We start from the raw sequence: 17,286 nt of genomic DNA on the forward strand, positions 1-17,286 counted from the left end.
TTGAGATTTCTGTATGTTGATTTATTTAGATTTAAAAATGAGGCCATGTGTAGCTCACTGCAACCTCCGACTCCTGGACTCAAGTGATCCTCCCACCTCAGCCTCCCCAATAGCTGGGACTACAGGTGTGTGCCAGGCTGGAGAGCGGCAGTGTGGTCTCAGCTCATGGCAACCTCTGCCTCCTGGGTTCAAGCACTTCTCTTGCCTCAGCCTCCCAAGTAGCCAGGATTACAGGCACACACCACCACACCCAGCTAATTTTTTTATGTTTAGTAGAGATGGGGTTTCACCACATTGGCCAGGCTGGTCTCGAACTCCTGACCTCAAGACACCCACCCAACTCAGCCTCACAAAGTGCTGAGATTAGAGGCGTGAGCCACCGTGCCCGGTCTGTCATTATGATTTCTCTTTTATAGAGTTGAAGATTGGTTACAATAGCAACATATTTCTAATTACTTACTGTTCCTTTTGAAATCTCAGATCTTTTTATCATGTGACTTTTTTAATGGCACTAAAATTTATGAACTCTCTCAATCATTATCATGAAAGTCTTTTATTCTACCTCATTCTTGAAGGATTTTTGCTAAATTTGGAATTGAAGAATTTCAAAAATATGGTTGGAAATTTGATATTATGATTTCATGTGATTGGGACTTCCATTGCTGAGGTTGAAAAGTCAACTGTCAGTCATAAGGTTATTCCATCATAGGACATTTGCTTGTTCTATCTGGCACACTTAAGACTTTTTTTGGGGGGGGAGGTCATTGTCCGAAATTTCACATAGTTTATCTGAATCTGAATTTCTTCTTCTTTATTCCACTCTGGATTATCAAAAATTATCAAAATGTTTCCGAATGAAAAAAGCTTGAAGAAGACAGTGATGTCATTCCTAAGAAAGCCTAATAAAAAGCTGTATAAATTGAATGGTCACCTGGGCTTTATGCTATCTGACATAGCAGATCATATGCACATTCAGGTAGAAAAAAAGAACCACTGAGGGTGTGATCAATCTCAAGACTAAGTCAAGGCTTCAGTGAAGGAAATCAGGACAAAATGACAAAGTGAGGTGGGGACTGAGCAGAATGGGACTAGGTGTTCTAATGGGACCCTGGAAAGGAACCAAGACAATAGAAAACATGGTGGTTATTTTGTGGGTATCTAGATGTCAGGACTGAAAGTCTTTTGTCTAGATTGAGTTTATTTATTTATTTATTTATTTATTTATTTATTTATTTATTTGAGATGGGGCCTTGAACTGTCACTCAGCCTGGAATGCAGTGGCATGATTTTGGCTTACTGGAGCATCAGCCTCCCAGGTTCAAGTGATTCTCCCACCTCTGCCTCCTGGGTTGCTGGGTTGCTCCCACCTCTGCCTCCACGCCTGACTGATTTTTGTATTTTCGTATTTTTTTTTTTTTTGAGACGGAGTCTCGCTGTGTCTCCCAAGCTGGAGTGCAGTGGCGTGATCTCGGCTCACTGCAAGCTCCGCCTCCCGGGTTCAAGCCATTCTCCCGCCTCAGCCTCCCAAGTAGCTGAGACTACAGGCGCCCGCCACCACGCCCGGCTAGTTTTTTGTATTTTTAGTAGAGACGGGGTTTCACCATGTTAGCCAGGATAGTCTCGATCTCCTGACCTCGTGATCCACCCGCCTCGGCCTCCCAAAGTGCTGGGATTACAGGCTTGAGCCACCGCGCCCGGCCTGATTTTTGTATTTTTGGTAGAGATGGGGTTTCACCATGTTGGCCAGGCTGGTCTTGAACTCTTGACCTCAAGCGATCCACCCACTTCAGCCTCCCGAAGTGCTGGGATTACAGGCGTGAGCCACCACACCCATCAGATCTGAGGTTTTATCTCCATTCCAGACATTAGGTTCTACCCTCCTTTCTGCTTCTCTCTCTCTCTGACTTTACTTCATCCTCCTTACCCCTTGGATTCTGCCTGGTACTCAGTGCCACTAGGAGAGAAGGTCCTGTTGCCTCAGTGGACCCTGCATAATGAGTAGTCCTTTCCCTGAGGTTCCGGGTAACACCCGAGGCATCCCTGAGCTTTCTCTTCAGCACCATCAGAAGCCTCTGGGCCACCCATGGGCCCCCTTCTCCTCCTCACCCAGCTGTCACTTTCTTTGACACCTGTGCCCTCCACCTGGGTCACCTCATCTGGAGTGAACCTTTCCAGCCAGCAGTGCATCCAGCCCATCCAGCATCGCTCACAATGTCTTCAGGGTGAATTGTCTTCATCAGCGATCCCAGAGGAAGGCAGGTTAACGGCCAGGCCTGCACCATCATTTTCAGGGTCTTGCAGCGTCTCCTGGTGAAGACCTCCATGACCAGTAGGGGGAAGAGCTCCCTGAGCAGCTACTGCAGGGCTGAGATGGCCAAGGCCTGCCCCGCCAGCTCCAGGTGTCTTGGTAGGCCCAGAGGCTCATCCTGATGGACATGCAGAAAAAAATATCTGGAGGACGAACCCAGAGAAATGGCAATCACATCACTTCATCAGCTCCCAGGGCCGATGCCAATGCTCTGGTAGAGGTGGAAAAGTCCTTACCTCGCCCCAGTTCCACTCTGCACTTGGTGGACACGCATCCATTATTCCGCTCCTGCTCTTACCAGAATGTCTTTCAAACACTGAGGAGGGGGCAAGGTGACCACTGGCTCATTAATTTTCATCTCTTGCTACACAAAGACCACTTGCTACTTCAGTACCACTGGGAAGTGTCACTAAGGATCCTGAAAGCTATGCTCCACTTTCTTGAGGGAACATTTCTGGTCACTGAAGACCCTGAAACAATAAGAATGAGACTGTCATGTGGCCCCACAAAGCCTACATTCTCAGTTCCCACCATTACAATGCTTCGGTAGACTTTAGGGACTTCATAACATTGATGCCACTATTTTTAATTTTGAAAAATTTTAACAAGAAATTGCAAAAGCTCTATGACAGTCTTCTAGAGCTTTTGGAAGTTAGGGATAAAAACACGAATGAAGATTGCAGTGCAGATCTCTTACACAGACTCACAATTACCCACTTTGGGATGCAGTCTCAGGAAAGAAACGGATCCCATGTTCAGAACAAAGACTCCATGCTTGAGAATGGTCTAGGGAATATCTTATTTATTTATTTATTTATTTATTTATTTTGAGACAGAGTCTCGTTCTGTCACCCAGGCAGGAGTGCGGTGGTGCGATCTTGGCTCACTGCAAGCTCCGCCTCCTGGGTTCACGCCATTCTCCTGCCTCAGCCTCCCGAGTAGCTGGGACTACAGGTGCCCGCCACCACGCGCTAATTTTTTTTGTATTTTTAGTAGAGACGGGGTTTCACGGTGTTAGCCAGGATGGTCTCGATCTCCTGACCTCGTGATCCGCCCGCCTCGGCCTCCCAGAGTGCTGGGATTACAGGCGTGAGCCACCGCGCCTGGCCTGGAATATCTTTAAAGTTTTAGTAAAAACAAAAGCCTAACTTGTACATTGCAATTCCACCAATCTCTGAACTCTAATGTAAGGACACAGAAACCAATAATTTCAAATATCAAGAAATAAAAATTTAACCAATTGTAAGTTTTTAAAATCGTTTTTTTAACTGCTTTTTTGAGAATTTTGAAAGGACAAAAGCCAAGCAAAAATCAAAATTCAAGGGATGAAGACAAAACTACGTTTAGAAGAAAAATAGAAGCCTACAACTGTTCATCTAAAACAACAGACAAGAAGTTTCTCTGGGTCAGCTTGGGCGGTACGTCACCGCCCCCCAGACTGGCTGGCTGGAGATCAGACGGGCATGCCCCTAAGAAGCGGGTGGCTTACCAGATCCTAAGAAGGGGGTGACTTACCAGATCTTACTCACTTTGCAGGGTGCTGGGACCTCTCCGAGAACCAAGCGGTAGCTCAGGTGCCAGAGTATGGGGCTCTTTTGTATATCTTCTGGAGCTTTCATTGATCTTTCTCACCGCAACCCCCTTCCCAATTACCAGCTTCCAATCCGAAAATGACATCCCACTAGATCCTGAAGTTCCACTCAGTTAATACTGATTGAGTTTTCTACTTTCTTCTTCTTGAGTGATTAAGTTAGATAGGCATTTATGAAAGTGAAAGAATTAATAGTAGGGTGAAAGTCTAAAACTTTTTATTCATTTATTCCACAAACACTGTAAAGTTTGACTAATATGTGACTGCCATAGTGATACAGGGAAGGGTTTAATCTGTTCCTGACATTAGAAAAAAAAATAGGGTATTTTTATCGGGGGACCTTTGGCCACCTCAAAAGTCTCAAAACGTTTCTGAGTTAAAACAGTTTGAAGAAGACAGTGATGTCAGCCCTAAAAGACAGAATAAAACTTTGTGTATTCTGAGGTCAGGAGTTCGAGACCAGCCTCACCAACACGGTGAAACCCCTTTTCTACTAAAAATACAAAAATTAGCCCAGCATGGTGGCATGTGCCTGTAATCCCAGCTCCTCCGGAGGCTGAGGCAGGAGGATCGCTTGAACTGAGGAGGCGGAAGTTGAAGTGAGCCTTATGTGGCAGTCAAGGGAAACTATAATCTAAGGTCTACATGATTTTGGGACAGTAGGCTGCCAGCAGCCATGAGGAAGCAGGTCAGAGAGCAAGCTGACCTCATGATGAATGCTGAATATGCTGCAAGCTTGGCTTATTTTTGTTTCTTCCCCTCCCTTCTTCACTGATTACATTTATAAAGTTTAAAGGTAAGGTTTCCATTTCTTCCAGAGAAGTCTTAACCTAAGCCCTGAGACCACTCACACCCTCAGTGGCACCTCTCTTCCACCAGCACGAGTGAATAAACTGCTGCCTTAGGTGATATAAAACCCACATGACCATTCGATACATGGAAAGTTTTATTCTGATTTTGTAGGGAGGACTCCTCTGTTTTTATAAAGCTTTTTTAAGTATAAAGCGTTTTTATAATTTTGATGTGGCCAAAGATCTCCCAACAACACTACTTTCAGATTTTATTTTTCTGTCTAATGTCCGGAGCAGATGAAATCCTTCCCTGCCTCACACTCAGGACTATGAAGGTCACATATTAGTAAAAGTCCATCAGTGTTTGTGGAGTTCATGAATGAATGATTTTTTTTTTTTTTTTTTTTTTTTGACAGAATCTCCCTCGGTCTCCCAGACTGGAGTGCAGTGGCACAATTTTGCAACCATTGCTTTCTGGGTACAAGTGATCCTCTCACCTCAGCCTCCCGAGTAACTGGGTTTCAGGCACCTGCCATCATGCCCGGCTAGTTTTTGTATTTTTGTAGAGACGGGATTTCACCTTTCTGACCTGGCTGGTCTTGAACTCCTGACCTCGGGTGTTCTACCTGCCTTGTCCTTCCAAAATGCTGGGATTACAGGCATGAGCCACCTTGCCTGGCCTGGAATGAATGAATTCTTGACTTCCACCCTATTCCTAACACTGTCAATTTTTGATTCCTGAAATTAATATGGATATCTGATATGAATGGATGTCTGATTCAATCCATTAATCTGGGGAAAGCCAAAAACGCAATCAGGATTAACTGGGTGGAGCTTCAGAAATGCAATCAGATAATCACGTTTTGATTGGAAGCTAGCAGTGGATACGTGGAGGGGCGTGGGTGGGAGTTGTGATGAGAAAGGTCAATAAAAGCTTCTAAAGACCCAGAGGAGAGACCCAAAGTCTTCAAGTCTGGAGTTACTGCTTGGTTCTTCCTGAGGTCTGAGCACCCTGCAAACTCAGTCCACATCTGGTAAGTCCCTAATTTCTGTAAGGACACTCCCATCTGACCTACAGTCAGCCCATCTGGGATGGTGGCAGTGCAGCCTACGATGGCATAGAGCAATATCTATCTTTTTTTTTTTTCATATGAACAATTTGAAACTTTGAATTTTTTCTTCTAAATGCAGTTTTGTCTTTATTTCAAAAAATGTGATTGTGCTTTGGTTTATGTCATTTCATAATTCTTGATGGGAGCAGTGACTCATGCCTGTTACCTCAACATTTGGGAGGCCAAAGTGGGGGGATGATTTGAGCCCAGGCGTTTGGGACCTAACTGGGCAACATGGCAAAAACCCATCTCTACAAAATATTATTTTTTGGAGGGGGCAGATGGAGTCTCACTCTGTTGCCAAGGCTGGAGTGTAATGGCACGATCTCGACTCACTGCAACCTCCACCTCTCAGGCTCAAGCAATTCTCATGCCTCAGCTTCCTGAGTAGCTGGTATTACATCCATCTGCCACCCTGCCTTGCTAATTTTTGTATTTTTAGTAGAGGTGGGGTTTCACCATGCTGGCCAGGTTGGTCTCGAACTCCTGACCTCAAGTGATCCACCTGACTCGGCCTCCTAAAGTGCTATAATTACTGCTGTGAGTCAGTGGTGCTCTGCCTCTACAATTTTTTTTTTTTTTTTAATTAGCCAGGCATGGTGGCATGCATCTGTATTCCCGGCTATTTGGATGGCTGAGGTGGGAGAATCACTTGAGCCCGGAAGATTAAAGCTGCAGTGAGCCATGCTCACACCACTGCTATACTCTAGCCTAGGCAACAGATTGAGACCCTGTTTAAAAAAAAAAAAAAAAAAAATCTCAACAAAAGAGGATCTTTGGCCTTAATTTTAAAGCAATCACATCCTCACTGTAACTCTTTCACCTGAATGGAGACATGGGTGTGGGGGTGCACGCCTGTAATCCCACCTACTTGGAAGACTGAAGCATGAGAATCGCTTGAACCTGGGAGGCAGAGGTTACAGTGAGCCGAGATGGTGCCACTGCACTCCAGCCTGGGCGACAAAGTGAGACTCAGCTCTCCCACACCGAAAAAAAATTAAATTATACCACCCAGGTGATCATTGGATACATGAAGATTTCTACTGTGTTTCCTTAGGGACTGTCATGTCTGTCTTTGTAAAACTATTTTAACTCTGAAATATTTTGATAAATGTGATGTGGCCAAGGATCGCTCAACAAAGATACTTTCAAATTTTTTTCTTTCTGTCTAATGTCAGGAAGAGATTTGACCCTTCCCTATCTCACACTCAGGACAATGAAGGACACATTAGTAAAACTCCGTGTTTGTGGAGTGAATCAGTGAATGAGTCCTGCACTTTCACCCTATCCATAAATCTTTCATTTTGGTGGATGAATATTTAATTCCATCGGTTAATCTGGAAGAAAGCCAAAAATCCAATCAGGATTATCTGGGTGGGGCTTAAGAAGTCTAGTCAAATGTAGTTCTCTCTCTCTTTTTTTAAATCTAACCTATTTCCCAGGCTGGAGTACAGTGGTATAATCTCAACCCACTGCAACCTCTGCCTCCTGGGTTCAAGCGATCTTCCTGCCTCAGCCTCCCTAGTAGCTTGGACTACAGGCACACACCACTGCACCTGGCTAATTTTCGTAATTTTAGTAGAGGTAGGGCTTTACCATGTTGGCCATGCTGGTCTCGATCTCCTGACCTAAGATGATCCACCTTCCTCTGCCTCCCAAAGTGCTGGGATTACAGGTGTGGGTCCCTGCACCCAGCCAAAGTAGTTCATTTTTAATATGTGTAAGAGGTGTGTATTGGAAACATCTGTGTCTTGCGAATGATGCATAACACCGTCACATAGCTTTCAAAGCTTCTCACTGAAATTTTCAATAATGAGGCTGGGCACAGGGTCATGCCTGTAATACCAGCACTTTGGGAGGCCAAGGGGGGTGGATTGTTTGAGTCTAGGAGTTCAAGACTAGCATGGAGAACATAGTGAAACCCAATGTCTTTACAAAAAGTCATCAAATAATAGATTAGCTAGGCATGAGATCTGAACTTCAGAGATCCTCGGTAACATTTCCCAGTGCTATGAGTTTAGTGGAGCAGAGGCTAATAATCATGGAATAGGAAAGATCTTGCTGACTCTTTAGAGGTTGGGACACACTCTTCTTGGTATCAGAAGGGTAGAACTATATCTCTGTGGTCACTTATTACAGAATGGAATTGGACTAAACTGAGGGCTCTTTCACACATGCTGGAGAAATGACTTTGGCCCTAGAAGTGGGGGTTGTAGGGGATTGGCCTGAGAAACTTGCCTTTTTGCTGGATTTTCCTCTAGAGCTTTTCCTTGCAGGTTTGTCAGAATGAGCCTCCAGTCCCCATCCAGACTCCTGGAGCTGGCAGGGCAGAGCCTGCTGAGGAACCGGTCCCTGACCATCTTCACCCTGGATGAGCTGCCCCGGGAGGTCTTCCCTCTGATGTTCATGGAGGCCTTCAGCATGAGACATTATGAGGCCCTGAAGCTGATGGTGCAGGCTTGGCCCTTCCTCCGCCTCCCTCTGGGATCCCTGATGAAGACACCTCATCTGGAGACCTTGCGAGCTGCGCTGAAGGGACTTGATACGCTGCTGGCCCAGAAGGTCCGGCCCAGGTGAGGTGACTCGGGTGGCCTGGTGGGAAGGGCCCAGGCATCCAGGGAAGGGACAGCTGGCTCAGGTGTGGCGGGGTTGGGGAGCTAGGGTGGCTCAGAGGCTTCTGATGGTGCCCATGAGAGGCCTTGGCCATGGCCCAGCTCCTCTGGGAAAGGACTGCTCACCATGCAGGGTCCACCGAGGAAACAGGAACCTGCTTCAAGGTACTAGAAGTGGGTGCCAGGGAGAATCCAAGGGGGAACGGGATGGAGAAGAGACAGAAGTGGGAGCACTGAGGACAGAAGTAGCTGACTGATGTCCTGGATGTGGAGTGAAAGCCCAGGTCAGGGGGGGTCCTTGCTCATTCTGAACTTTTCCCCCATGTGACTCACAGGAGGTGGAAACTTCAAGCGCTGGATTTGCGGGATGTTGATGAGAATTTCTGGACCATATGGTCTGGAGCCCGGGCCCTGTCCTGCTCCCCAGAGGCCATGAGTAAGAGGCAGACAGTGGAGGACTGTCCGAGGATGGGAGAGCGCCAGCCCTTGAAGGTGTTCATAGACCTCTGCCTAAAGGACAGTGCGCTGGATGAATGCCTGAGCTACCTCTGTGGGTGGGTCCACTACAGAAGCGGTCTCGTGCACCTGTGTTGTAGTAAGGTGCAGAATTACTCAATGCCCACTTCAAGTTTCAGAAATCTATTGGAAAGGATATACCCAGACAGTATCCAGGAGTTGGAAGTCAGGAGAAAGTGCTCTCTGAATCAAACAGGAAAGTTTGCCCCTTACCTGAGCCGGATGAGCAATCTTCGCAAACTCTTTTTAGCCTTCGGTTATGATGGTGAGTTATACGTGAGCGGCCTCCAGCAGTTCATTCCTGACTTGGACTCTCCATTCCTCTGCCTGTCCTACCCCCAGATGCTTTATATAAGAAAGGTCAGCAATATCAAAGAGCACCTGGAGCACCTGCTCAGGTAAGAAAGGATGGTGAGCTTTCTCTGCAGACCATACCACAGACCTTTTGTTCTTTTTCACAGTAAACGCTAGTGGGCATGTACTGTGTACCAGCCACTGGTGATGTCACAGGGAATGGGAGGCTAGAATATCAACACATTATGCTGTTCAGTGCTCTATATCCTGAAGTGGGTATCACAAGACCACTCAAATAAGGGCAGAGGGATGGCCTGGGGTAGTTGCAACACAGAGAGTCATGTAGGGAGCTAGTTAGTCGGGGGTTCAGATCTAGTGAGGGTGCATTTGTGAATTCCTTTCTAGGAAGTGTGTTTAAAGTTAATATGTTGAAACTTGCTCTTCATATAGAGGAGAGTGTGAAAGAAGGGCAAGTGTATCAAACCTGTGCGTTTCACTGTAGAAGCTCTGTCCTCACAGCTTAGTAAATGCCAATGATCCTGTCTCTAATTCCCTGTCTTTAAAAGGTTCTATTGAACCCCAGGAAAAGTAGTTGGCATGGGAAAAGCGTGCTTCCTGGACAGAGGTGAGGGAGTAGGCATGAGAGTGGTATAAAGTGATAGGTGGTTTACAGACACAGACATGTCAGGGAACCTTTGCAGGCAGGTAGCCCTAGCTGATACCCATAGACCTTGCTCAGCTGAGTTCTTTGTGCACATCTCCCACTGGGCTCCTCTGGCCCAGAGATGAGGTTGTCTGCTGAAAGATGAAGTAAAGAGACTTTAAGGAGTTTGTGGCCTTGAACCAATCACACAAGCAAGGGTGAAAGGACTGAGCCTAAAATAGAGCTGCCCCTGAATGATCTGAGTCTTCATCAGGCAGCATCTTGCACCCAGACGATCATCTGATGATGGGAACAAACTTGTATTTGGGTGAAACAGGCTTCCCCACTGCAGGTTACCATAACACCTGTGTTGTAGTAAGGTGCAGAATTGCTCAATGCCCACTTCACGTTTACCACTGAGATTATTTCCCAACCCCCTCCTCTAACTGGCACCATTGCTCAAAACTAACTTCTTGCTCTCCCTAGGTGCCTCAAGAACCCCTTGCGGGCCTTTGTATTCTGTCATGCTTACCTAGCTGATCAGGACGTGGAGTGTCTGTCTCAGTACCCAAGCCTCAGTCAGCTAAAGGAGCTGCACCTGATTCATATCCTAATGTGGACCACCAATCTTGAGCCCCTTGGAGCTCTGCTAGAGAAAGTTGCTGCTACTCTCAAGAGCCTCACCTTAAAGGACTGTCGGATCCAGGACTCCCAACTCAGGGTCCTCCTGCCTTCCCTGAGCCGCTGCTCCCAGCTCACCACCTTCTACTTTGGTGGAAATGAGACCTCCACGAATGCTCTGAAAGACCTGCTGCGTCACACAGGCGGGCTGAGCAAGTTAGGCCTGGAGTTGTATCCTGCCCCTCTGGAGAGTCTTGACAACAGGGGTCACGTCAATTGGGAGATCCTTGCCCCAATTCGGGCTGAGCTGATGCGGACGCTCAGGGAAGTCAGGCAGCCCAAGAGGATCTTTTTCGGTCCCGTTCCCTGCCCTTCCTGTGGCTCATGGCCATCTGAGACAGTGGACTTCCATCTTTGCACCTAGGGAAGAGCTGGTTAGTGGAATGGATAAGCTTTCTTCTGGACCCTTGGACACTGAAATCTAGGACACAGGTGCTTTTTTTTTTTATGGAGTTTTGCTCTCCCCCTCAGGCTGAAATGCAGTGGCACAATCTCATCTCACTGCAATCTCCACCTCCCAGGTTCAAGTGATTCTCCTGCCTCAGTCTCCCTAGTAGCTGGTGTTACTGGCGTGTGCCACCACGCCCATCTAATTTTTGTATTTTTAGTAGAGACTGGGTTTCATGATGTTGGCAAAGGCTGGCCTCGAACTCCTGACCTCAAGTGATCTGACCACCTTGGCCTTCCACAGTGCTGGGTTTACAGGCGAGAGCAGCCGTGCCCGGTGAGGTGCATCTTAAAGCAAGCACACAGCCGTGTGTTTCAGGCAAGTGCTGACTGGAAGTGGAGAAACAAAGGCGACTCTGCTGGGGCAGGACTGGGTGAAAACGCTGACTTGGCATCGATGAGGCCTTCAGGGACCTGTTTCCTAGACTCAGAAATGGAACCTGAAGTTCTAGAGTGATGCAGGAGTTAGCACCCCGCAAGGATGGTTATTTGAAAATGTCATAAATAAATGGAACCTGAATGGAAACTTTCTGGTGTCTTCCATGATTGATCAATCTGTTTTAGCTATTTATACATCAGAAATCTCTAGTTGCTGATGAAAGGTACTAAGTTTTCTGTGATTGAGGTTCAGCTACAGCAAATCCAGGCATCCAAACCGAAATGTGATCATTTTGATTAATTCCCATCCATTTTTTACCCTCTTCAGTCATCTGTTTCTTACTTGCTTTCTCCCATGCCTGTTCACTGGGTTCATTCACAAGAGATGCACACTTAGGGCCTGGAACATTCTGTGTGGGCAATGATGATGAGCCACTGAAATCTACCCTCTTCTCCGGGGCCCTCACTGCTCCCCAGATACCGAGACCCTGCTCACTCCTAACGGGCAGATCCAGAGGAATCCGTTCCTGAAAACTGGCCATGCCAGGAAACAGCTTCACTGCACCAGGGGCTGCCCCCTGACCTGGAAGAGAATGGCCATAGCGTGTATTGCAGGAGCCTGGTGACATCACCAACTCTTGCCTGTCCTGACGGTGGCTGGTGGGTTTCACTGAATTAAGGTAGTTGTGTCCGATTTCCCTTTTAGAAAAATGCATATTACATATTCTAAGTATTTCTAGTGCACATTAATACAAAAATACATCTTTTGGAAAGTTAATTCATATCAATGAGATATCTTCCTATAACGTCTCCCTTCTCTCCTTATCAAGAAACATGAGACACCAGGGCACTGACCTGTAGGCAGTGTTCCTGCACTGCCTTGAGAATCTCTTTGGAACCTGCCCCATGTGGGCCAGGAAGCTCTCTGATGGTTCACTCAGGTGAACCTGAGTTCACTGTGTTGACCTCGTTGATCTCAAACTCCTAGACTCAAGTGTTCCTCCTATCTTGGCCTCCCAAAGTGGTGGGATTACAAGCATGAGCCACCGTGCCTAGTTTTACTATTTTTTTAATTTTAAAATCGTTGTGGATGTATAAATATTGTGCATATTTACAGGGTACATCTGATGTTCTTTTTTTTCTTTCTTTCTTTCTTTTTTTTTTTTTTTTTTTGAGGTGGAGTCTCCCTCTTTCACCCAGGCTGGAGTGCAATGACACAATCTTGGCTCACTGCAAACTCCGCCTCTCAGGTTCAAGAAATTCTACTGCCTCAGCTTCTTGAGTAGCTGGGACTACAGGAGCCCATCACCACACCTGGCTGATTTTTGTATTTTTAGTGGAGACGGGGTTTCACCAGGTTGGCCAGGCTGGTCTCGAACTCCTGACCTCAGGTAATCCACCCACTTGGGCCTCCCAAAGTACTGAGATTATAGACAGGAGCCACCACAACTGGCCTGATATTCTGATACAAGCGTAAAATGTGTAATGTTCAAATCAGGGTAACGCGGGTTTTCACCATCTCAAGGATTTATCATTTCTTTGTGTCAGCAACATTCCAATTCCATTGTTTTAATTATGTAGAAATTTACTATGAACTATTGTCAACATGAGCTGCCCTATGGTGCTACTGAACACTAGATCTTATTCCTTCCTAACTACATTTTTGTACCCATGAACCATCCCCCGCCCCCCTTTTTTTTCTTGAGATGGAGTCTTGCTCTGTCACCCAGGCTGGAGTGCAGTGGTGCAATCTCAGCTTACCGCAAGCTCCGATTCCCAGGTTCATGCCATTCTCCTGCCTCAGCCTCTGAGTAGCTGGGACTACAGGTACGTGCCACCACACCGAGCTAAATATTTTTTTTTTTTTTTGTATTTTTAGTAGAGACAGGGTTTCACCGTATTAGCCAGGATGGTCCCAATCTTCTGACCTCATGATCCGCCCACTTTGGCCTCCCACAGTGCTGGGAATACAGATGTGAGCCACCTCGCCCTTCTTATCCTTTGTTTCCCATTATCCTTCCTAGCTTCTGATAACCGTCATTCTACTCTTTATTTTTAAGTTTCATGTTTTTTAGTTCCTAAATACGAGTGAGAACATGCCATGTTTGTCTTTCTGTATCTGGCTTACTTCACTTAACATAACGCCCTCCAGTTCCATCCATGTTGCTGCAGATGACAGGATTTCATTCATGTTTATGGCTGAATGATATTCTATTGTGTATATTCACCACGTTTTCTTGATCCATTCATCTGTTGATGGACACTTAGGTTGATTCCATATTTTGGCTATTGTGGATAGTGCTGCAATAAATATGGGAGTGCAGGCCAGGTACGGTGGCTCACACCTGTAATCCCAGAACATTGGGAGGCCAAGGTGGGTGGATCACTTGAGGTCAGGATTAGAGACCAGCCTGACCAACATGGTGAAACTCCATTTCTACTAAAAATACAAAATTAGTCGGGCATGGTGGCACATGCCTGTAATCCCAGCTACTTGGGAGGTTGAGGCAGGAGAATCACCTAAATCAAGGTAGAGGTTGCAGTGAGCTAAGATCACACCACTGCACTCCAGCCTGTGCAACAAGAGTAAAAACTCAGTCTCACAAAAATAAAAAGAAATAAAGAAAAAGAAAAATAATATGGAAGTGCAGATATCTCTTAGATATATTTCTTTTTTCTTTAGGATATATATCCAGCAGTGGGATTTATGGTTCCTATAGGAATTTTATTTTTATTTTTTGGAGAAAACTCCACACTGTTTTTCACAGCAGCTGTACTAATTTACATAACTACCAATGGTGTACCAGGGTTCCCATTTCTCCATAGCCTACTTAGCATTATTTTCTGTTGGTTTTTTATTTTTTCAGAGACAGGGTCTTGCAATGTTGCCCAGGTTGGTTTTGAACTTCTGGCCTCAAGTGATCCTCCCACCTCAGCCTCTCAAAGTGCTGGGATTACAGAAGTGAGTCACTGCACCCGATCTACGGAGTAAATTCGAATCCTCGCAGGAGGCTGTGACTCTGGGTTACCTGGTTTGTATCAGTTGACACACATGTATTAGGACCTGGGAAAGCCTAAAAATGAACGACGACAGCAGGGTGGAAAAATGCCTGAGGAAAGTATTATTATCCCCTCAAGATCTACTTCCAGGGGTGGCCCAAAAGATACAACAATCCCCACTGCCTTCCCATGAAAGACTGACTGATCCATTGTTATTTGTTCATTTATTTATTTCTTTTTTCTGAGACAGGATCTCCCTCTGTCACCTGGGCTGGAGTGTTGTGGTAGATCATAGTTCACTGCAGCCTCAACCTCCTGGGCTCAAGCAATCCTCCCACCTCAGCCTCCTGAGTAGCTGAGACCACAGAAGCACAAAACCACAGCTGGCTAATTTGTTTCATTTTTATAGAGATGGGGCCTCCCTCTGTTGGCTAAGCTGGTCTCTAACTCCTGGTCTCAAGCGATCCTCCTGCCTCAGCCTCCAAAAGTGCTGGGATTACTCTTGTGTCGCCATGCTCAGCCAAGTGGTTTATGACTGCACCATGTGAACAGAAGACAGATGTGTCAGTTTTTGATTCCAAGTCTAGAATGGTAATTTCCTTTGTAAAACATTCTGGTCTTATAATAATAACTAGGGAGTATTTCCCGCTAGAACTTGAAGGGCTAGGACAACTTTACTCATTAATGGACTTCGACCACAGCTTGGTGACCTGATTGAAAAATATAACGTAGGCCAGGCGCAGTGGCTCACGCCTGTAATCTCAGCACTTTGGGAGGCCAAGGCGGGTGGATCACGAGGTCAGGTGATCGAGATCATCCTGGCTAACAGGTGAAACCCCGTCTCTACTAATAATACAAAAAATTAACCGGGCCTGGTTGTGGGCGCCTATAGTCCCAGCTACTGCAGAGGCTGAGGCAGCAGAATTGCTTGAGCCCGGGAGGCAGAGGTTGCAGTGAGCCGAGATCATGCCACTGCACTCCAGCCTGGGCGACAGAGTGAGACTCCATCTCAAAAAAAAAAAAAGGAAAAGAAAAAAATCACAGGCCACGCACAGTGGCTCAAGCCTGTAATCCCAGCACTTTGGGAGGCCGAGATGGGTGGTCAGGAGATCGAGACCATCCTGGCTAACACGGTGAAACCCCGTCTCTACTAAGAAATACAAAAAACTAGCCGGGCGAGGTGGCAGGAGCCTGTAGTCCCAGCTACTCGGGAGGCTGAGGCTGGAGAATGGCGTGAACCCGGGAGGCGGAGCTTGCAGTGAGCCAAGATCGCACCACTGCACTCCAGTCTGGGTGATAGAGCAAGACTCTGTCTCAAAAAAAAAAAAAAAAAAGAAAAGAAAAGGAAAAAAAATCACATAAGAAATTACCAGGCTGGGTGCTGTGGGTCACACCTGTAATCCCAGCATTTTGGTTGGCTGAGGTGGGTGGCTCATTTGAGGTCAGGAGTTCAAAACCAGCCTGACTAACATGGTGAAATCCCATCTCTACTAAAAATACAAAAGGCCGGACACGGCGGCTCACATCTGTAATCCCAGCACTTTGGGAGGCCGAGGCGGATGGATCACGAGGTCAGGAGTTTGAGAGCAGCCTGGTCAACATAGTGAAACCACATTTCTACTAAAAATGCAGAAGTTGCCCAGACATGGTGGCACGCACCTGTGGTCCCTGCTACTCGGGAGGCTGAGGCAGGAGAAGCCTTGAACTTAGGAGGCAGAGTCTGCAGTGAGCCAAGATTGCGCTGCTGCACTCTAGCCTGGGCAACAGAGGGAGACTCCATCGCACAAAAAAAAAAAAAAAAAAAAAGTTACTGATATGACTGAATTGGTCACCATAGGTGAACATTTTAAGAGAGTTCTAGAATGTAAAATATCCAATGCTGAAAGAAAAGAATGCAAAGGATAATAAAGTCTTTGCAGCTAAAACAGCCGAAAGGATAAGAGCAAGGGGAGCTCCCCTTACTATTAAAACTCAAACTCACTTTGTTGTAAACAAGGAAACCCTGCTCCAGTTGCCTGCCACCTTTGAAACCATCAGGCTGTTTGGAATGAAGATTGTCCACTCTCGCACCAGGTCTCTACTGGACCGAACCCTTTTGACCCAGACACTGTTCGCATTAGAGGACATTTCTTTTTCCTTTCTTTTTTTTTTTTTCTAAGACTGAGTCTCACTCTGTCATCCAGGCAAGAAGACTTTCCATGAACTATCGACGGATAATGATCAGACCTTCCATGACCCAGAACCTGGAGCTAATGGCTTTTAGAAACAAAACCAGAGGAAAACTGTCCTTGAGCCTCATTGGAAGGGATTCTACCACATGAGTTACATTTAAGGATTTCCACGGGAAATCCTCTTCGAGAGGTAGACGGTGTTAGGAAATCGCTTTCCCAAAATGACAGAATAAGACTCCATGTGACTTCCTTCCATGGACTTGCTATTGTCTTGCATTAACACAAAAAGTTCCAATCTATACTTCTATTTTCATAGGAATTTTTCCTTCTCAAATCAAACATCCTCTAAGATCCTCTATTCAAAACGTAGCCATGTAGCCACTCTTTTTTTTGTTTTTGTTTCTTTTTTTTTTTTTTTTTTTGAGACGGTATCTCGCTCTGTCGCCCAGGCTGGAGTACAGTGGCACTGTCTCGTCTCACTGCAACCTCCGCCTCCCGGGATAGAGCAATTCTCCCACCTCAACCAGTAGCTGGGATTATAGGCATATATCACCGCACCCAGCCTCAGTTTTTCTTCACTGTAAACCTGAGTAATCTACAGTTGCTTTTATGGAGAGAAAAAGGCAGTGAGTTGTCTGATCAATGAGGTTTGGCCCCAGGAACTCATGGCATGAGAATGAAATCATGGTGATGAGCTCCTCCTATCCTTTACTTCCCTCTGGGTGTGTGTTACCACCTTGCT

At 46.2% G+C, this 17,286-nt stretch overlaps 2 protein-coding genes across 2 annotated transcripts in view; one reads left to right on the forward strand and one right to left on the reverse strand.

The window, feature by feature from the left end:
- DHRS3 (dehydrogenase/reductase 3) overlaps positions 1–17,286 on the reverse strand; it is a 1,035,619-nt gene that overhangs the window by 271,686 nt on the left and 746,647 nt on the right. The gene's annotated exons all lie outside the window — the stretch shown is intronic.
- On the forward strand, positions 5,670–11,022 carry LOC126953121 (PRAME family member 17). The gene is made up of 4 exons (XM_050788494.1): positions 5,670–5,724; positions 8,064–8,375; positions 8,750–9,328; positions 10,354–11,022. The coding sequence occupies exons 2-4, from the start codon at positions 8,089–8,091 to the stop codon at positions 10,910–10,912; spliced, it is 1,425 nt and encodes a 474-aa protein (XP_050644451.1). The 5' UTR covers positions 5,670–5,724; positions 8,064–8,088; the 3' UTR covers positions 10,913–11,022.

Source organism: Macaca thibetana, chromosome 1 (genome assembly GCF_024542745.1).
Source record: "Macaca thibetana thibetana isolate TM-01 chromosome 1, ASM2454274v1, whole genome shotgun sequence".
NCBI lineage: Eukaryota > Metazoa > Chordata > Mammalia > Primates > Cercopithecidae > Macaca > Macaca thibetana.